Source organism: Xiphias gladius, chromosome 2 (assembly GCF_016859285.1).
Source record: "Xiphias gladius isolate SHS-SW01 ecotype Sanya breed wild chromosome 2, ASM1685928v1, whole genome shotgun sequence".
Taxonomy (NCBI): domain Eukaryota; kingdom Metazoa; phylum Chordata; class Actinopteri; order Istiophoriformes; family Xiphiidae; genus Xiphias; species Xiphias gladius.
The window spans coordinates 14,843,361-14,865,338 of record NC_053401.1 but is presented as its reverse complement, the minus strand read 5'-3'; the positions used below and the strand labels follow the sequence as shown (position 1 = coordinate 14,865,338).

General features: G+C 39.6%; 1 protein-coding gene across 2 annotated transcripts in view; it reads left to right on the top strand.

Annotated features, from left to right (window-relative positions):
- LOC120800061 (kinesin-like protein KIF21A) overlaps positions 1 to 16,264 on the top strand; it is a 41,263-nt gene extending 24,999 nt beyond the window's left edge. For both annotated transcript variants that reach the window (XM_040145858.1, XM_040145849.1), the window contains 25 exons: positions 759 to 819; positions 901 to 1,012; positions 1,154 to 1,342; positions 1,494 to 1,693; positions 1,826 to 1,933; positions 2,264 to 2,332; positions 2,452 to 2,597; positions 2,717 to 2,861; positions 3,013 to 3,207; positions 4,868 to 4,969; positions 5,602 to 5,767; positions 6,079 to 6,099; positions 7,171 to 7,228; positions 7,760 to 7,814; positions 8,037 to 8,251; positions 11,006 to 11,179; positions 11,805 to 11,837; positions 12,048 to 12,184; positions 12,349 to 12,433; positions 12,563 to 12,652; positions 12,752 to 12,910; positions 13,009 to 13,126; positions 13,223 to 13,393; positions 13,534 to 13,733; positions 13,922 to 16,264. In XM_040145858.1, coding sequence (XP_040001792.1) covers positions 759 to 819; positions 901 to 1,012; positions 1,154 to 1,342; positions 1,494 to 1,693; positions 1,826 to 1,933; positions 2,264 to 2,332; positions 2,452 to 2,597; positions 2,717 to 2,861; positions 3,013 to 3,207; positions 4,868 to 4,969; positions 5,602 to 5,767; positions 6,079 to 6,099; positions 7,171 to 7,228; positions 7,760 to 7,814; positions 8,037 to 8,251; positions 11,006 to 11,179; positions 11,805 to 11,837; positions 12,048 to 12,184; positions 12,349 to 12,433; positions 12,563 to 12,652; positions 12,752 to 12,910; positions 13,009 to 13,126; positions 13,223 to 13,393; positions 13,534 to 13,733; positions 13,922 to 13,979 — 3,067 coding nt within the window. In that variant the 3' untranslated portion in view covers positions 13,980 to 16,264. The remainder of the gene's footprint in view (positions 1 to 758; positions 820 to 900; positions 1,013 to 1,153; positions 1,343 to 1,493; positions 1,694 to 1,825; positions 1,934 to 2,263; positions 2,333 to 2,451; positions 2,598 to 2,716; positions 2,862 to 3,012; positions 3,208 to 4,867; positions 4,970 to 5,601; positions 5,768 to 6,078; positions 6,100 to 7,170; positions 7,229 to 7,759; positions 7,815 to 8,036; positions 8,252 to 11,005; positions 11,180 to 11,804; positions 11,838 to 12,047; positions 12,185 to 12,348; positions 12,434 to 12,562; positions 12,653 to 12,751; positions 12,911 to 13,008; positions 13,127 to 13,222; positions 13,394 to 13,533; positions 13,734 to 13,921) is intronic.
- Positions 16,265 to 21,978: the final 5,714 nt, after the last annotated feature.

Genomic DNA, 21,978 nt, shown 5'->3' with positions numbered 1-21,978 from the left:
CTGCATCCCATCCAGGATTGGCACAAATACACAATAAATCAATTACCAGCTAGTTTGGCCCAGCAGTGCACTTCATTTACTTTTGTGTTCAGATTGTAATGCATTAAGTAACTGAAAAGATTTCAGTTGATTCTTGACCTAGGTCATAACCCTAATCTTCCTTTCTAAGTTTCCAAAGTTACTACTCTCTAATTTCTTCTGCGCCTACAGGTGGTTTACACTCCTGGAGGGAAGCAGATCTCTTAACCAAGCTCTTACCTTTTCCTCTTAACCTCCTGTTTTTGCTGTTATTCCTGTTATTCGCTGCACACTGCAAGATATTGATCAGATCTCATCCTAAGTAACCATTAAAAATGATGAAACCTGGAGTTGAATTTGGGGGTAAAAAATACTGAAAATATCTGGGTTGATTTAAAGAAATCTTGTTTTTAAGATCATATTCTGTAGTATTTGGTCAACAAATCTTAGTAGTCTGTTACAGCCCCTCTTACAGTGAAATTAGTTTGTAATATGATTGGTAATAACTGTGAATCATGATCATTTAATCATGTTATCGTTCCCTGTGTATCATTAATGTCGCCCCGCATGCAATCACATTGAAACCATTCATTAATCAACACTGATTCCACATCTGCTCTTGATCCAATGAAATGTATAATCATTTGCATGTGCCCTTTACCCACCTTTATTGAAATTTAAACTGCTGTTAATCCAAATCTGACCAACAGTTAAAAAATTCTGCCTTGTTTCTCGTTCAGCGTTATCAGAGAGGAAGTCCCAGACAATGATCAGGAAGGAGGCAATGAGGAGGCAGAGGTGGTAGGTGGATAATCACTAGATCAAGCTGTTAGATGTTATTTAAAGATATTTATTGTCTTCACCCTGTGTGTACTTCTCCAGGAGGGCAGCGATCACGAAGAAGGAGAGGATGCAGATGGAGAGGAAGAAGACTTTGACATGGCGGGAGAAGAGACATCTGATGAGTCTGATTCTGAAGAACTGGAGGAAAAAGGTAAAGTTATCTCTCACAAGACAAGTCATTATGTATGGCCTCTTTTCTTGGACAATTACACAACAAAAATTAGGCCTGAATTCATAGTTGATAGTGAAATGAAAGAGACATCAGGATCCAATGATGTGTGTTTGTGTGAAGAAAACATCCAGGCTGACCTAGCCAACATCACTTGTGAGATTGCCATCAAGCAAAAGCTTATAGACGAGCTGGAGAACAGCCAGCGGCGTCTGCACACGCTCAAACAACAGTACGAACAGAAGCTAATGATGCTGCAGAACAAGATCAGAGACACACAGCTGGAGAGGGACAAGGTGCTGCACAATGTGGGTAAGAGACACATTCAAACACATACTTGACTTTAGTAATGGGCCATTGTAATTGGTATCTAAATACCCCCCTGACACAGATAAGATAAAGAAAATTAGCTCCATCTGTTTAGGTTAGGCTTCTCCATCTTTCCTTTCTTTCTCTTCTCCAGGTTCAGTGGAGTCAGGTACTGAGGAGAGGGCCAAGAAGATCAAAGCTGAGTATGAGAAAAAGCTGAGCTCAATGAACAAAGAGCTGCAAAAGCTCCAGTCAGCTCAGAAGGAGCATGCTCGCCTGCTGAAGAACCAGTCGCAGTATGAGAAACAGCTCAAGAAACTCCAGCAGGATGTGACCGAGATGAAGAAGACCAAGGTAAAGAAAGTGGATATATATATATATATATATATATATTTTTTTTTTTTTTTTTTTTGCATAAACAGCGTCTTTACAGTTGTATCATTGTGGTGCTGATTTATATCCTGCCATGTTGTGTTTATCCTCAAGGTGGCGCTGATGCGTCAGATGAAGGAGCAGCAGGAGAGGAACAGGGCTACAGAGTGCAGGAGAAACAGGGAGATTGCCTCTTTGAAGAAAGACCAGCGAAGAGCCGAGGTGAGAGGGATGGAAACAGTCCCAGAAAGCTTTGTATTTCTATTTGTATCAGTTTTCATAGTATTTTTAGTTTTAATTTTTTATTTTTAGTCATTTTTAGTGTTTATTTTACTGATAAGCGTTTTAGGCTGACCCAAAATCACTGGATCAAAAACTTCCCTGTATACGTCATGATTAGTGCTCTCAAATTGATTTAAGTTCAACTATGATTGTGTTTTGAGGGAAAAAGGTGCTTTTTGGAAAATATGAAAGATATTTTTATATTCTATTATTTTTTTAATTTCTTGCGATACTTGACAATTTCTTCTTAATATTCGTCTCGCCTTACAGCACCAACTGAGGCAGCTGGAGGCCCATAAGAGACAACAGGAGTTAATTCTACGCAGGAAGAATGAAGAGGTAAGACACTCATAGTCAAACAAGGAGGGTTTGGAAATTAATCCACACATAAGGTGCATTATTCATTCTGTTTGTAGTCTAATGTGCAGAATTAATGTCTTTTATGTGAACTGTATCAGGTGACAGCTCTTAGACGGCAGGTGAGGCCCATGTCGGGTAAGGTGAGCAGGAAGGTGAGCCTACCTGAACCTCTCCAGGACCCAACACATCGAGCCACACCAGGAAGGCTGCAGACCTCTGGAGCATCCCAATCCGATGGAGCCAGGTATGACATCTGAGCTTGTGTACAATATGTGTGAGGTGGTCTGTATAAAACAGTTTGTATTTTAGCACTTTAGAATGTGTATTTTAACACTTCTAAAAGAGGAATATCTTCCTCCTAAGGAGTTCCCCAGTAAGGATGGGGAGTATCTACCTCAACAGGACAGCCAGGGCCAAATGGCAGTCACTGGAGAGACGTGTCAGTGACATCATCATGCAGCGGATGACCGTCTCTAACATGGAGACGGATATGAACCGACTGCTAAGGGTAACACCCCATAACACTGGGTTATCATGGACATGACAAAAAATAACAAGGCAAAATAGGAGAATTGTGTTTCTTCCAGTCCTGGAAAAGATATGAGTCCTTTTTGTTCCAGCTTTCTCTCTCTTCTCCTTAAACTCCCCCACCATTGCAGCAACGTGAGGAGCTGACCCGACGGAGGGAGCGAGTGTCCAAAAAGAGAGAGAAGATGGCACTGGACGGTGCAGATGCTGACCGGTCCCTGGCCTCCCTGAATGAAGAGCTGGAGTCTCTGAGCGCCAACATCGACTACATCAACGACAGCATTGCCGACTGCCAGGCCAACATTATGCAGATAGAGGAAGCCAAGGTAAGAGAATATCAGGAATCTAATAATCCTTGGTACTCCTGATGCTTGTAGTTTTAATGCTTTGTAACTAAAGTTAAAGTAGGGCAAATATACCATAGTTTGAAATGTAGTTTGTACAGTACATTGTCAGTATTAAGGCAGTGAATGTAAATATACACATGCACATAGTGATAATAGTGCACACACACGTCTCTACCCAATTAGCAAATATAGGCCTGTACTTGAATGCAATCCAATAATTACACAGTTCAGCACCACTGACACCTCTAAGACTTTTTTGAACCCTACTTTGACTCATAAGCATCAGGCATAGGTTCATATGGCACATTCACTCTGTCAGTCTTTCATGATGCTCCATAAATTGTTTCAGTTCATTATTATGAAGTTTAAAGAATGAGCAATTTAGAAGTTACCACAGTGACAGGAGGGGTGAGAAATGGCAGAAAGTTACCATAGCTGCTTATGTCTGATATCTGCTTGTCAAAATGTCTTCCAAAATCCTCTGGCTTCTGTCATTGGTGCTAAACTGTCCAATTATTCTTAAGTTGTTAGCCTGCGGTCACTAATGAGGTAACATTGAGAGCACTGCTATAATGTTGTGTAAGTTGATATGTCTGTAGTATTATTGCTGAATACCTGTGTGAGTCCCTGGTGCTTATAAAACCAGTGCATGCTTAGGATTGGGTTGCTAACTGCTAGCTACTTTCAAACTACTTGTTTAATAGGGCTGCACCATTAAAACTTAAGTGTTAGGATGGAATAGGAATATGTAAATTGGTAGAAAATATTGGAACTCTCCAATCAAAAGAATTCACTTATGTAAAGAGGAAGTCACTCATCACACACTGCGACATAATTACCAAAAATGACAGTTTACGAGGCCAAACGATATATAAAAATCAACTGACAGTCCTATATAAATGTAGGTATGACTGCATACATGGAGAAGTGTTTCAGAATTAGTAGTATTCATACAGTTCAGAATGAGTGGGAATGATCTGATTACAATAGAAGTGTTTTTAGAAGTGTTGAAATACACATTCAACGTAATGGAAAGTATTTGGTCATTTAGGCCAATGTTATTGGCATAACATTTTGTAATTTGCAGTATATTTTGTGTTTTTTTTGAAAAAATAATATAAGATCTTCCAAGTTTATAGCTTTATTAAACAGCACTTAAGAGTCATGTCCGTAGTGTCAGCAATATCCCATTACCTCATTTACTCTTCAGTTTGAATGTGTTAGCAAGCTAATGTTCGTTTGCTCAGTTAGCTCAGTTATCTTTGCAACAGTTACACCTGGCATTTACTGGGTCTAAATATTTATCAACAACTAATCTCTATGTAAGAACTAGTTTGTGTTAGAGGTGCTGGCAGGTGGATTTTGTTAGCTTTGAGTCAGGCTTACTGTTTTTCCCTGTTTCCAGTCTTTGTGCTAAGCTAAGCTAAGCTTCAGCCTTGTACTTAACACAGAGATATAAGAGTAGTATCAAGCTTTTCATCTAACTCTTGGCAAGAAAGCCAATGAACTTATTTTTCAAAAATGTAAAAAACTATTCCTTCAAATATTGCACAAGCTACACCATGGCTAAAAACATTTTCCAATGACTGAGTTTTTTACAACGACACTTTAATGAATGTGTTATTATTATGGGATACAGGAGGAAGGAGACACAGTGGATGTTACCGCAGTGATCAGCTCCTGTAACTTATCAGAGGCCCGCTTCCTTCTGGACCATTTCATGACTATGGCCATCAATAAGGTACTTGCCACCCTCACTGACTTAATTTTCTCTCTTTCTTAATGTTCTCAGTGTGTCTTTGTTTGCATTCACACACTGACAAGAGGTAAGGTCAGGTTTCTGTATTACTCTGGAGGCAGCATTTTTAACCCCACACCCAGCATTGTAATCTAACATAGATCAATTACAAGCTAACATGAAGCCCCGGTTATTTTTGATTATTTATGATTCCTTTCAAAATAAATATACTATATTAATTTTATTGTATTTTGATTGTTGATAGTATATTGCTGGTTGTTGTGGCAACTTGCCTACAATTTTTCTTTTCATCTTGACCTTGCTTTCTTCATAGCCGTGGCTCGTTAATAAGATTATATTCAATGAGACTTTAAATGGAACAACTTGATTAAATTAAGTTTCAATTAGGTTAGATAAGATTAGATTTGATGAAACCTAATTGGTCCAGTGAGGAAATGTGGTTCAACGCAGCAGCAAAGCAGAGGACAGATAATAAAGTAATTAAAAGAACATGCTGAACTTAGAAGACACAGAGCCCTCATTATGTTTGACTGTTTCTAAGATATACAAGTAATGAGAAATAATTTATTGCTGCATCTTCAGTGATAACCTGTCTGCTGTGTGGTCACTGTTAGGGTCTGCAGGCAGCTCAGAAGGATTCCCAGCTGAAGGTTATGGAGGGCAGGTTGAAGCAGACAGAGATTAACAGTGCCACCCAGAACCAGCTGCTGTTCCACATGCTGAAGGAGAAAGCTGAGATCAACCCAGAGCTGGATGCCCTGCTGGGCAGTGCTCTGCAAGGTTTGAAACCCTAATAAAATCAATACTGGTCCGAGCATGTCAAGCACAATCACCTTTATCAGGCATCTTTGCTTTCATCATGTTGCAACATTTCATTTTGCAGGCTTGAGTTTCCTCTCTAAGTGTGCAAAGAGAATTAATACTTTGTAACTGATATACTCTGAAGTATTCCTTACTAGAGAGAACATGTAAAAGTTTCACTTAATTAACACATGAAGCCTGTAAAATAAAGAATAGCTTTTTCCTCATCTTTGGGTTTGAATTTAATTTAATTTTTGTCTGTTTTCTCTGTTGTGTTGTTGTTAACTCAGAGTTAGGTTACCTGTCACCAGGTGAGTATGAGATGCATAGAAATGTGACTGTGTTTGAGAGAGCAGGGCACATGCACACCACAAAATGTCTTCTGGATTAACTCTCAGTTGAAGACAGCTACAGAAATAAACTCAAAGATCGAAATAGACCTTTAGCCTTTTGGTTGTATAGATACATTTTAATCTTGCTAAGTTGATGTGACAGTGCACCAAATAGCATTTGGTCCTTAGCCAAAAACACAACTTAAATTAAAAAGATCCCATCAAGTGAATTTTTTTTAGCTTTTTGCATATGACTTTCTTTTTGTTGTTGTTGTTGTTGTTGTTGTTGTTGCTTCCAATTCCAGTTTCCAATATTAAAGCAATTTTCATCTCTTGTTCGTTAAACAACACAGATAAAGAAAAACTTCCATTTGTATGAAGAAAAATGCCACATGATTACAAAAAATAAGTCTCAGCAAGATTAGTTGGTAGGTCAAAGGAGAGAATTTAATTTCTGATTATTCTTAGATTTAAGAAACTTTGCATTAAAAGTGCATATGGTAACCGTTTCTTCAATAGATTAAGAAATCTTGTAGTGTGCATCAACCCTCAGTCCTTTTAAAGAACTAACTGAGATGAAGTAACTCTGCCATGACATGCATGATGTGTTGTGTTAAGTGTCCCGTTACTCCACCTGCTAATCAGTCCCATTTAATCAAGGTGTTGTCACTAAAACTAAATGGCAATAAAAACCCACGCTGCAGCAGGACTGTAAACTAAAGTGTTGTGTACACAGCAGTTTGTGTGTCTATATTTCTGTGTTTGTAGCTTTCTGTCTCTTTCATGCTTTCTCCATTCTTGCTTTACACAGAACACTGTAGCCTCCACCTGGTGACCCTGTTGTAAACTATTGAAGCTGTCATCACCATAGTGCTGTAATATTTAGCTTTCTGAATGGGAATTGTCTTTTGCAAGATTTTGTGAAAATACAGTTTGTTAGCAGATATACTACCAAGGGAAAACACACATATGCTTTGCAAATTCAGTGAGAAACCATAGTTTTCAGTATGTGTGTTAGTGTGCCTGTGTGTGTGTGTTTCCCCGGTGCAGAAAATGGAGATGACAGCAGCAGTGACGAGTCCACCCCCAGCCCAGCCACAGAGGGCAGGTAAATAAAGACTCAAAGTATGCCCTTTTTCAGTAACAATTCAACACCACATTTTATTAGATGTTCAGAAAAAAAAGGCAGTTCAGGGCAGACTAGGTTCATCAAGGAATTGTAATGCTTCTTTAAAGGCATTGGTTTATAGGCTCTTTCAGGTACTGTAGCTAATCAGACAACAGCAAAGGTTGAAATTAGACAAAAGGATTTTAATACATATTGTTAATACAGAAAAGGTTCTGTTTTTAGTTTCAGTTTATTCTTACAGTTCTTAACGTCATGGTAAAAGAGTGTACATTAATATATGTGCAAGAGAGAAGGCATGTATAGTATATTTTAAATGTCACTCACAATGGATCTAAATTACAGTACAGCAGCACAAGACCTGCCATTATTACAGCTGATTGTTTCCTATTTGTTTTTTATGTTTCTTTAGATTTCAAATATCTTTCCTTTTATTAAGAATAGTGTCATATAAATTTGTTTTGTTATTAATTCTGTTAGAGTTAGTATAACTGATTTCCTGACATGTTTCAGAAACCTTGCATCAGACCTAATGAAGTTATGTGGTGAATCCAGACCAAGAAGTAAGGTACTGTACTGTGCATGACAATCCCTTTCTTTGTAGACTAGTATTTGTCCAGGTTAAAGCAACAGTATAAGTTAAAAATGAATGTCTTTCATTACACAGTTTACTTCTTATAAAGACAACTTTTTTCCACAGTAGTTATTTTTAGGGTTTGGAATAATTTTTAACCGGCCCATTGAATTGTGAGTCAGCTGATTATTGAGCCAAACACTTCTGGTTCCTCAGGCTCGCAGGCGGACCACCACCCAGATGGAGCTGCTTTATGCCAGCAGTGGGGATTTATCCTGTGAATCCCCCACGGGAGACTTCTCGGCCCCAGTGCTGCCCCTCTCAGAACGCCTGGAAGGGCAGGTAGACCTGCAGGGTCACGGTGTTGGTCAAACCCCTGAACGCACGCAAACTGTTTCCCCATCTGCACAGTGTGCCAGGCCAGCTGGAATGTAAGTTTTAAAGGCAGCTTTTCTCTGCAGTAGATAAATATCTGAAGAGCTCTGTGCTGAAATGTTTAATATTTATTTCATTTGAGGGGATTATTGTCGCAAGTTCATCAGTTAGTACAGTAGCTCTATAATATTGAAGAATGTTGGTAGAAAGGCAGTGGGTGATCAGGAAGATTCAGTCCATACTTCAACCCTGCCAAAGTACCGTTGAGCAAATTCCTATATTTATCATAAAACATTGGCACCACAAAAAACAGGACTCAAAAGCACGACTCAGATAACGTTCAGGGTTTGAAAAAATCAGCTTCTTTACTAAAGAACAGGACAGTACACAGGAGCGCAGATAGAACATGCAAACAATTCCAAAGGGACTGGGCAAAAGACGTGGTCAAGACTAGGCAAACTAACAAAAACCACGAACACTAACACAAAGAGATTTCTCAAGTGTTTGTCACAAGGAACAAAGATGAACTTGCACAGAGAGAAGGGGACCTAGGGACTAAATACACTGGGAGAGGGGGAGACAATTGGATAAATGTGCACCAAATTAGGGCGAAGCCAACAATCACAAAGCTGAGAAACACAGGAGGGCAGGAAGTTTGAATCTGAAATGAGAAGGGGCATTAATGACATCATAATAAAACAGGAGGTAGTACACAAGGCAAAGGACAGAGGACTCTCCTTGGCTGGTTTAATGCAGATAACGTGAAATGTGGGATGGATCCTCCAGGATCTGTGGCGTTTAAGATGAACAGCCACTGGACTGATAACTTTAGAGATAGTAAAAAGGTCCCACAAAACGAGAAGTTAACTTACTCTACACCACTCGAAGAGGGAGATCCTGGGCAGCCAACCAAACCCTCTGTCCTGGTTGGTATGAAGGAGCAGCAGATCATCTATGACCTGCCGACCTCTTTTACCAGGTGAGGTTTTGAAGAGCTGTCGGCAAGTGTGTCTCCAAATGCTGCAGCAACGGTGGATGAGGACTTGGGCTGAGGGGACTCCAACTTTGGTCTCCAAATCAGGAAACAGACGTAGCTGGTCGCCATAAGCAAACTGAAAGGGAGAGAGACCAGAAGCAGAGCAGGGTAATGTGTTGTGCGCATATTCAGACCGAATGAGGTGTTGCTTCAGGATGAGGGATTGTGGGAGGTTAGGCAGCAAAGACAGGTTTCCAGCTCCTTCATTCTTTCTGTTTGCCCGTTGTATAGGGGATGGTATCTGGAAGAGAGGCTAACCGTGACCCTAAGCAGAGAACAGAATGCCTTCCAAAATAGAGAAATGAATTGGGGCCCCCTGACACAATGTCTCTAAGAAATCCATGCAAACGGAAAACATTGGAAAGAATGACCTCGGCTGTTTCTTTGGCTGAAGGTAGTTGAGGCAAAGGAATGAAATGCAACATTTTAGAGAATCGATCTACCACTGTGCGGATTGTGGTGTTACCTTCAGATAATGGTAGACCAGTGATGAAGTCCAGTGTTGAGGGGTTTTGTTCTTGGACCCCACCAGCCAGTCTGCCACATATTCTCTGACCTCTTTTTCCAAGGATGGCCACCAAAAGCATTGCTTAGTGACAAAGATGGTACGCTTTATCCCAGGATGACAGGCGAAGAGGGAGCCTTGTGGATCACCTGAGAGCGAAGAGGGTCAGGGACAAACAACCAGTTCGGATGAAAACTCTCAGGAGCATTATAATTAGCCTGCCTAACTCTTCTATGCCCGGTGTAACTGCCAAAACACCCCACAGGAAGAAGGAAAATATTAGGGGAGTCAGAGTCAAATTGGCGGGACAGAGCATCAGGTTTTATTATTTTTGGAGCCTGGACGGTAGGATAGAGTAAAGTTAAATCTGTTGAAAAAGAGGGCCCACCTCGCTTGACTGGATTTTAGCCTCTTAACAATCAGGATGTACTCGGACATGGGCATCGGAGTTGTCCTGTCTCAATGCTCCCCACAGGATAATAAACTGCATCCCTGTGTAGGAAATATTCTTTTGCAGAAAGAAATTAGGATGTGGGGAACAGGGAGCTGTTGGCTGTCAAGGTGGCACTGGAGGAGTGGAGACATTGGTTGGCGGGAGCAAAGCAGCTATACCAGTTCTGGACCATTAGGGAGAGTGAGGATGGAAGCATTGGAGAAATTTGTCTTTAGCTAATGGAAGGCTTATACTGTGTGGGGGAACCACTGAAACTGGATGAGAGGGTGTTAGAGCATGCAAAGTGGCAGCAACAGTACTGAAATTTCTTATGAAAAGAAGCATTGGAGCTGCTTCCTACTGGTGGAGGTCAGCCAGTCAGCCACAGCACTGACCTTAGCTGGGTCCATCTGGATACAGTTCTGAAATGAAATTGATGGGACATGAAACTTGCATTTTTCCACCTTGACAAAGAGCTGGTGATTTAGGAGGCATTGCCGAACCTGACAGACATGCTGTGTTTGGGTTTGTTCATCTGGAGAGAAGATGAGGAGACAAACTGGTTGAGCATATCATAGCATAACTAAAACCTGAAAAATAGATGGGGCACTAGTTAGTCCAGAAGGCATCATGAGATAGTCATAGTGTCCTAGGGTGTAGGCATTCCTAAGAACTAACTTAGAAAAAAACTTGCAACCATTCAAAGGCAGAGGATATTAAAGGGAGGGGGTAATGGTGATGTCGTTGAGTCCAACGACATGTAATCGGCAGAAGGAGACATGACATATTATTGTACCAAAGTACGAAATGGCTCCTGACAATTTTACTGTCTGTAGATCTGCACCCAGGTCACCTACAGGGGCCGAGAAGAGGCAACTAGACCGCTTGCCCCACAACCGAAGGAAGATGCAAGACAAAGGACTCACAGCAATACACATCACAGCACCTACACACACACTTCCTGTTAACACAGCAGAAGACAAAACTAAAGGCAGTGACTACAAAACACTGTAAGTGAAAAGTACCGGTTAAAAAGTACCATTAATCAACACAACAACTCTTTATTATTATTATTCTATTATCCACGCCTGTGGCATGATGGCAACTCAGTATAGACTGAAATATCTTGACAAGTACTTGATGGATTGCCATGCAATTTCGTGGAGATATCCCTAATGACTTTGGTAACTTTTTCTCTAGCACCACCATGAGTTTGACATTTGTGCTTTGGATTGAAATATCTTGACAACTTTTTGATGGACTGCCATGAAATTTAGTTCATGTCCCTCTCCGGATAACTTCTAATAACTTTGGTGATACCCTCACTTTTCATCCCAATTTTGAATCAATGATTTCAATTCAAAGATTTTTCGGTAAATCGGTTTAAATACCTGCTAAAACTAATGCCATGCCCATCAGTCTCAGCTGTGCTTTATGTTAAGTACATTATCCCTGCTTAAAATCAGCTTGTTAGCACTATCATTGTGAGCATTATGTTAGCATAGTGACATTAGCATTCAGCTCAAAGTACAGCCTCACAGAGCTGCTTGTGTTGTTTCCTTAAATTCAAGTTCTCACCTGTGTTTTTTACTGTTTCAACACAGTCTTTGATGTTATCTTGTTTTATTTTGTCAGGTTTGAGGAGTCACCTGTGTTTGAAGGCCAAAGGTAATCCAATTCTTTTTATTCATTTTTATTAAATGTCAATCTTTTTAATTAAGAACTCTTTTGGGCTACTTCTCTTTAAATATAAAATTAAATGTAGTGTAGTTTTTTATGTACTGTAGTAACTCAGTAACTCTACAAAACTTATCAGCGGCTGATAAATGACTACTCAGTGGGAGCTTTACAGTTTTTATTGTATCATGTGTACTGCAGAGGCGTGATCAACCCTGTGACGGTACCTAAGACCAGCCGGGGGGCCAAACTTCAGTGTGTCTACGTAGCTGAGGGGCACACCAAGCCTGTTCTCTGTGTGGATGCCACTGATGATCTTCTCTTCACAGGATCCAAAGGTTAAAAAAAAATTATTTACAACTGAGAAAACATTATTGCTCTCTGTTAAAACACTACCCCTAAAAGAATTTCTCCTCAAACTGAATGATCGGCCCTCATAAAAAAAAAATTTCAGTCTATTCTCTAATTTGATTTTTTTGTCTGTGTGTGTGTATATTTTCAGACCGTACATGTAAAGTCTGGAACTTAGTGACGGGTCAAGAGATAATGTCTCTAGCAGATCATCCCAGTAGTGTTGTCTCAGTCAGGTAATAGTATATACCAAAATTATAACTTAATTAGCAGTCATTTTAAAATGTAATATTACTGTATGTACTGTAATGTACTTTTAATAAATTATTTTATCTCTTTGCCTTATTTTTCTCGTTATATTTCAGGTACACTTCTAGTCTCGTCTTCACCGTTTCCACTGCTTACATCAAAGTCTGGGACATACGAGATTCTGCCAAGTGTATAAGAACGCTTATGTAAGTGCAACAACCCTACTTCCAACATCTATGTAGCTTAACCTCATGTATATTTAGTGCCTCTAATGGGAATCTATTAGACATTTCTATGTATGTCAGGTCATCAGGCCAGGTGGGTTCAGGGGACACCTGCTCCTCTGTCAAGAGTTTATCCATCCCACCAGGAGAAAGTCAGATCAACCGGATCGCTCTTAACCCCTCTGGCTCCTTCCTTTATGCTGCTGCTGGTAATGCTGTGCGCATGTGGGACCTCCGCAAGTAAGTTTAAACACAGATTAGAGTTTTGGCTGTACAAACCATTTCTGAGAGGCAGACGGAACAGGATGAATCTAATTTTCTGACATTTCTTTCTTTAGGTTTGTGTCTACAGGGAAGCTGACTGGCCATTCGGGCCCTGTCATGTGTCTGACTGTTGAAAGGTTAGGTAATGGACAGGATGTTGTCCTCACTGGCTCCAAAAACCATCATATTAAAGTAAGAGACAAACACACACAACTGTATATTCATTCCCATTCCTATGTATGCATTAACTGCACTATGTATCGTGGGTATATGTGTTTGTTTTTACAGATGTTTGAGGTGGTAGAAGGTGCTCAGGGTAGTATCAGCTCCAGCCATACGTTTGAGCCTGCTCATCAGGATGGTGTGGAGTGCCTGGCCATGTATGGAGACGTTTTCTACAGCGGCTCCAGGGACTATTACATCAAAAAGTGGGATTTAGCCAGTAAACAACTGCTACAGGTAGGCTAATACATAGCTTTGGGGATCCACTCTCATTCAAGCTTGCCCAGATTTCTAAATTTTATATAAGCTGACAAAAAACTCAAAGTTTTACAAAGTAAAATCTGTTTTAACTGACTGTCAGTTGCTGTGTCTTCTAGCAGTCGGCCAGTGCTCAGGCAGACTGGGTTAGTGCTCTGGGCGTGGTGCCAGGCTCCCCAGTTCTGCTCAGCGGATGCAGAGGAGGGCTGCTGTGCCTTTGGCACGCCAGCTCGCTAGCATCCCTCGGTGTGGTCCGGGGGCATGACAGTCCCATTAATGGCCTGGCCACTAACAGCAGCCAACTGTTCACTGCCTCAGAGTGAGTCACAGAACATGCTAATTTGAATTTATATGCTTTTTTTAACTACTGTCAAGTCTGTAATGATGCTGTACTATGTTCCTAGCAAACATACTAAATCTCAGAATGAAAAACATGATTTTGAAGCCAGCACGGATTATTATGACTTGTTTTTGGTGAACTTTTTCCTGTTTGTTTTTTTTTTACAGTGACCGCACAGTGAAAATTTGGGAAGCTAAAGGATCTCTGGAGGAAGGAGTCCACTGACATCTGATTCTTGATAATAACAGAGCGGATTTAGATGCAAGCATTGTCTACTGGCCTTCAACCAATCGAAATGAATCTGGCAAACTGTGGATGGGAGCCCAAAGTGGATCAAGGGCCTGGACGTATGGGCCACAGACCTTCAACAGCACTGATCTTTTACTGATTTACTGATATATTGGGTCAAGATGGATCACCACAAAGCGGAGCCTCCCAAGTCTCCAGTAGAGCTCCAAGGACCACATAACAGCTGCAGTGAACAGCACCTTCATAACTGTGACAGAACATAATAAAATGAAAGTAAAAATTTAGATTTATGGATCTGTGTTAATTGATCCAGGAGTCTATAGTGGAGCATATAGTGAATTTTGCCAAAGCTGCTGAGAAAAAAAAAAACAGCTTTTGGCAATGGTTTGCTTCCTCACACCAACTGTTGTCCATCAAAACATAGTCTGCTGAAAAAGTCTGTGTACCAAGACAAGCATTTCCAAGACCTTCGAATCATTTGTTCACCAGCAATGTGAGTCTTTCCTGTGTGTTCACATGTTGTGTCTTCCTGTCATTGCTCTCAAATCAGGTATGTACGTGTATGTGTGTAACCAAGGACCAAATAACTACTGCGTATGGACTTGTTTCTTCAGCTGTTACTGCCAAACCTTCCATTTGAACAAAAGAGGCCTCTAAATAAATGTACAAATTTTTCTACTTCAAATTTCTGGATTTTTTTCCCCAGTGTTCATTAAATGAGTAGCATGGTTGAACAATATTCCTACATACTACCATGCAAAAGCAGAGTACAGTAACTACAGAAAAGTATACATACAAACATACATACATTTTCAAGAAAAACATTTACACACCCTACAGTTAAACATGTTAAAACCCAAGCAGAATAGCTGTTACATCCTGATTAAGCTGTGTTTAAAAGCATTTCCCCAGCTTGTTTCCGACTGAGGTACATGCTGTTTTCCTTTTTGTTTTAAGCGGTCAGCTAGGTTTCTGGCTTCAGTATTCTCTGATTGATTTACAGTTTGTTTGTTTTGACAGTTTGTACCCTTAAGTGGTGTTTTACTTTCCTGTGCTTTCTTGTCAACACGCTCCCCTCTGGCTTCTCTGACCTGCATCTCTTAGGAATCTAGCGCACATCTTCTCACTTTCAAGATTTCAGTTCTTCAAATGAAAAGGTTATCCACTGAGTAGTTACTTTCTGTAACCTTTAGTAGCTGTGCAACAGTTTTAAAAGTGAGTACAGCTCTGGCAGCAAGTGCATTTGGAAAAGTTTTGCTAGAGCCATATGAAACATACGTAGTTTAACAGTTAAATGAGACTCTGATGAGAGGCTGGTTCTAATCAGAATGTGAATGTAAATCATTCATGTTGATTCAATCAAGCACCTTGTAATTCCTTAACCATGGAACATGACATAGGTATTTTGTGAATGCATCTGTTCCTGAAAGATGTGTTTGCATGTTTTTTTTCACTCCAAATAATGTGATTAATTCTCATTCCATTCTTCATGTACAGTGCTGTTCATTTTGCTGTCTTACTGTCTGTAAACTGCACACATGCTACAGCTGAGCCTTTCAAAACATCAGTCTTTCGAACTGAGTGTAAAAAGCTACTATTTATTTATTTTTTCTAATGTAATGCTTCTGGTATCTAAGCATCATAGACAATGGACTGCACAGAATTTATGGAATGGATTTCTCCATAATCAGAGGTGTTTAGTCAGTGCCTGTTATAAATCCTAAACTGTAGGTATTGACTGTAGAATCACTACCTGATAAATGTGGACTATCCCTCATTAAAATGTTCAGGTAACCAATTTATCATCATAACTATCATTAATTTCTTTGAAATTTATTGGAAGTACATTTGATGCTCTGGTTTGGATATTGCAGGTAGACACTGTTAGCAATGTTTAAGTCAGTTAGACAAAAATTATTGCACTGAAAAATCACGTTTTGCAACTTTAAAGTTTCCCATCTGATTCATAGCATAGTTTACACAAGAGTGAAATAATGTTACAGAAAATGGTTTTCAGTCCCATTGGCTCGCAGTTTAACTGCGAAAAAAATTATGCCAAAAAGAAACATTGGTCATTAAATACTCCTAATTCATAAGGTATCTTAATGATCCTTCTAAATGTAGTAGCATCTTATTTTGAAATTTGTAAATCTACACTCATGTGTAAATACAATTGTTGTTTTTTTCCCTGCTGATTTTGTTGTGTACAAATTCAAGTGATTAAAATATCAGCTGCAGTGTGAAAATAGATTTTAAAATAAACTGGTTTTACAAGTCTTTTTTTTTTTTTTTTTTTTTTTTTTAACCATGTATTAATGGGTTATGACCACATGGTGGTAGTACTGTATAATGACTCATGATGTACTGGATAAGTAATCATATTGGATCTGAGATTTTGGGAACTTCTGTAGTGAGCATTGTGTTTCTCTGGCATTTGTTCGGTACACACATCTGCTTTGAGAGAAAAGGACACAAAGTTCAAATTTTGAATGGTACCCTTGAATTTAGTTAATCATTTCCAGTTAAATTCCAGGCAATACCGACATCCACACCCCTTGAATACTGAATGAAAATGACAAAAATTTAAATGAAGCAGCTTAATCAATGATATGGTTAATGAAAATAGTTCATGTCATTCTGTTTTACCTCCTCTTATGAATATCAATAATTATGACTATAATTTTAATCTGTAAAATTTTTGCTTGGCACTCAATCTCTCCCCACATCTAATACCTGTCTCATAAAGTGGGGAATAGGGGAGTATCCTCTACACACATTACACATTATCGTATCTCACAAGAATTTACATAATCTCTGGTTATCTGTAGCTTGCTTTATTCCTCTTTAATTATACCTGCAGGCAGTAATATTGTGTCCTATGAGTTACTCCAGAGTAGGAGACACAGATGGAGAGAGGTGAAAGAGAGTTAGAAATTCCACCTGAAGACACAAATTACTGTGAACAGTGATGGAAGGATCAATATTTAATGTTCAGCTGTACCGAGAGCAGCAGAGTGTTAATTGGCCTCGCAGGAGTAGATCATTGACTCATGGCTGCCTCACAATGCTTACGTGTGCTGCATTAAACTTCTATTCTATTGTACTTTATTCTATTCTAATAGGCACTTTCTGATGACATAACACATCGCCACAATGCATCTTTCAACCTAATTAACTCAACATAACTTTGTCACGGCCCTGGCCATGTCTGGTTTCTTCCTTGTATTTCCTGTGTTTCCCCCACTTCCCCATAATTTCTGTTTTGTTGCCTCGTTTGTCCTCTGTCTCCCTCTCTCCTTCTCTTTCAGCCACCTGCCTTTAATCAGCCTTCTCACCTGCCTCTCATCTAATCACCACGTCTGTTGCATTTAATTCCCAGTTCTTCAGCCACTCTTCACCAGAGTGTTGTTCTTCCCCGCTTCATCTCACTACCTCCATCAACTACCCTGCCCTTCCCAGCTCTCATCCCTGCATTTCTCTTGCTTGGGCAGAAAATAAGAAACAACACACATTGCTAAGTAAAGTTATGGTTATGTTTTGTTTCTTCTTCTTTTTATTCTTTTTCTTCTTCTTGGTGGGGCATACATGCCTTTGTATTAAGAAGCTGCAAGCATTAAAGGTATTGTACAGTATGATAACATTTTCTGATGTCGACAGTCATCTATCAGGTGATGAACTGATGTTCAGCAATGTCTCAATTGACTGTCTGCTGTATCTGAAGAGAGTAAAAGTCTACTTTTAAACCCTGGCCTTTTAACCTTTAGAGAAATACTCTGACATTTTGGCAAATATGCTTATTTGCTGTCTTGTCAAGAGTTCGATTAGAAGATTGCTAGCATTATCTTTACTCTAAATATAAAGCTTGAGCCAAAAGCTGATTAGCATAAAGACTGGAAGCAACAGGGAACAGCTAACCTGTTGACTTATTAACACACTGTATCTCTATAATCTGTACAAAAGCATAGATATAAAAATAAAAAGGTATGGTTTAAAGGAAGTTAACATGCTGAAACAATTTTACAGCAACTTCCAGCCTGATGTTGTCAGATAAGCAGGGAGTTACTCAAAAAATAGTTCCAGCATGTAACGCCCCGTGAAACAAGTTGTTTAAATTTGTTTTTTCTACATTAAACTGCTGGTTAGCTTAGTTTAGCTACTATATACTAGCATTGCTGGCTGTAGCTTCATATTTAACACACAGACATGGGACTGCTATCAACCTTCTCATCTAACTCTTGGCAAGGAATCGGATGACTGTATTTCCTTAAATATTCAGCTATTACTTCATCATGACTATTTGTTGTATTTGTTAACCCAAGACTAAAGACTAACTAGTTTTCATATCATTGATTATTACCAGAAACTCCAGAGGGTCACTTTAAAGGATGTATGGCCAACCTTGTATGGGCCAGTCTGTTTTCTATCAAACTATCAGTGCCCACAGTCATCTATTTGTTCCCTTTTACTGTGCAGGCTAATAACAAGGCCAGTAACTGGGTCATAGAAATCTTATTCTGAAAATACGTTCTTGGAAAACACCTGCATGTTGCCCAGAAAAGAGCTTTCATACTTGATCACCAAGTCTCTCTCCTACAAGCATCCTCAGGATGTTTGTGGTGAGTGGGGGCCCCACCAGATGCTCTTGTTTCACAGCTGAATCTGTCTGAATAATGTGATTCGTACAACTGCAGGTGCTTTTTATTTTTCTTTATTGAAATATTAAAATCATTACAGGTTGATTTCTATATGGAATTGCCTGGGATGAGATTTAGCCGTGTGTGCGTGTCTTGCTCTCCTTGGTATTTGGGCCAAGAGACTACATGAAAACAAGGACAGAAATGCGTGTGTGTGTGTGTGTGTGTGTGTGTGTGTGTGTGTGTGTGTGTGTGTGTGTGTGTGTGTGTGTGTGTGTGTGTGTGTGTGTGTGTGTGTGTGTGTGTGTGTGTGTGTGTGTGTATAATGATGTACTGCAAGTTTTTTTTTTTTTTAAACTGTGCATTTCACTGGTTTTATCTGTGGATTAAATTATTAAATAAATATGAGCATGATTAGCAGCAACACTGTTTTGTTTTCTGACATTCAGCAAGCTATTTGCCATGTTGTTGAGATAGAAACAAAGAGGGAAGAGATATGGTGTGGGGGGGGGGGCGGACCAAGACAGCCAAATGATAGTTAGATGTTTTTTCTGAGTGGCAGTGAGGCTCGGGAGGACAGGGTCAATATTCACCACCCCAGCATCTGCAGAGTGAATCCTCCAGCTAAAAATACCAGCGCTGCTGCTATATGACCAGAACTAATTATCCTTTTTACTGCTACTTGCTCTTTTAGTGTGGCTAAAGAAATCCACCTTTTCTCCTCTCAATGGATCTGAGTTGTCAACCAAAACTGACTGGGAAGAACAACTTTTTTAAGATGCCGGTAAAAGCGTTTTAGCATGAAATTGGAGGGCAGTGCCTTTGAAGACATTACATCTGTATTTTATTTACTGAATCGGTTTGAGTTTTTGTCTCAGAGAGAGAAGCATGAAGAGGTGGAGATTAACAAAAACTAAGGCAAACACCAAGCAAGAGATGAGGATGATGATGGTAATGATGATGATTGTGTGTGTGTGTGTGTGTGTATTTGTACTTCTAGCTATGTGGGACCAGTTTGAGTTTTAGACCTTGGGAGTGAGGACATTTTGGGCAGTCCTCAAAACGTGTGTGTGAGAGGGGAGGGGGCTGACAGAGGGAGATAAAAACTGACAGTAACACCCATAGTGAGCAGGTCTAGTGTGTGTGCTCTGGTATTTCCATTTACATTTGACTGAGGAAAGCTCTTTACATTCAATCATCTGATGTAGATCTCTCCATATAAGTGCAGGTCAGTATCAGTTGTGAGTCTGGTGGCTGAGTGTCAGTGACTATTAAACCAAGAAGTTGAACCCTGTGTAGTGGAGAGTAAATGAGCAGATTAGAGTTCATAACTACATGGGACTTCAACACTCGGGCAACAGGACATTTAGGCATGGCTGAACTGAAAGAGAAAGATAGGGCATTTTATGCAATTTACTGTAATATTTACTGTATTCATTCCAATTCAGATATGGCTTAATATTCTAAACTAACTGATGTATCAGGTAGGTAGTTCTAGCAAAAATGTGTAACGGGTCTTTTGAATGGTGGGTTCGGTCCAACTATTGGGTGGATTGCCATTAAATTTGGTAAGGACATTCATGGTTCCCAGAGGATGAATACCACTGATGTTGGTGAGTCCCTAACTTTACCTCTAGCACCAATAGCAGGTACGAATTTTCGCTTATGCAGTGAAATATCCTAACATCTATGCGACGGATTGGAGCAACATTTTGTACAGCAGTTCATGGTTTCCAGATGATGAATCCTATTGTCTCTAGCGCCACCATGAGGTTGACATTTGTAGTTTCAAGTAAAATGTGTCAAAAAATATTTGATACAGACATTCCTACTCCATTCAGGAAAAATTTTAATAACTTTCGTGATCCCTTAAATTTTTTGTCTAGTACGAACATCTGGTCAAAATTTACATTGTTAAATACCTTGCTTTCTAACCAAATATCTCCAAAACTAATGACATTCCCATCAGCCTCAGCTGTACTTTGTGTTTAGTGCTTATTAGCTAATGTTAGCATGCTAATATGCTAAACTAAGATATTAGCATTTTGCTCAAAGCACCACTGAGCCACAGTAGAGCTTCAAAAAGCTGCCAGCGTGGCTTCATAAACTGTAGACTCTGTTCTCTACTGCACATAAGTGACACATTTCACACCATGTTGGTCATGTTGTGTCTAAATCAATCATATGCCCAGTATTCACTGCTTAGTTGGTGCACTTTCCAAATTTGCAGTAGTTGATTCAAATAAACAACATGCTTTTCCCCTACCTCCCACAACAACCCTTAGATGAGTCAATACTGGCTTTTTTTAAATAATAGATACATGAGATTGCTATCGTGGTTGTGTGTAATAATTATGCAGCAGTGTCCATTATATTTGCCCCTTTTTGTGTACGAATCCATCCACCCCAGCCTGCCATATGGACATGGGTTTGGTGGCATGATGTTTGCCTGGAGGAGCCGTAATGGTTTTTGCCAACATGCCACACATCCAGCTCAGGGTGTGTCGGTGCATTTGTGTCTATCTGTGTGTAAGACTGCTATATTTAGAGACTTGTTTGGCCACTAAAACACACTTAGTAATACTGAGAGAGTCATTTTAAGATCCTATTACTCTATTATCTAAACACAATGTTTACACTCACATAAGCACACCTTTTTGCAGCATATAGCAAAAGTGAATGGGCACTTTCTTTTTCACCTGCAGGGCAGTGTGGGATAATTGTGATATAGTGATGTGACATTTATTTATAAGTCATGTAAGGAGATGGAGTTACACATGTATTAAGGAGGAATGTGTTGTTTTTTCTCCGTATATACTTGAGTGCAAACACACATATCAAGGAACATGTTATCAGCTTTATTTCTCTTGATAGCACACACACATGCTTTCTGACAAGCTCTTACAAACACAGACACGTCAAGAGCTAAACAGTTAGATACACTGTAGGTCTCTTTTGGAAACACACACATTATCATACACATAATAACCTCATAATGTGACTCTCCTTCTTATCCCTTTACATTCATCATGCCGTCATGCTATTCTTTGCCATTGGGGCGGTCTCCCTTTTAGTTAATTAAATCAGAGAGAGAAGAGAGAGGAGAGAGAGAGAGAGAGAGAGAGAGAGAGTTATTTGTGTTTCCATACACACACTAATAATAATAATACTCATAATCCCACAGACTACTGAGACTGAAAAAAGAGTGTGGAAGAGGAACTGATGCGAATGGGAGTATTGAGGGGAAGGGAAATGTGTGCGTGTGTACACACACACACACACAGGAAAGACTTTCAATTAAAAATTTACTCTATTTTCTTGATGATTGTATCATTGTCATT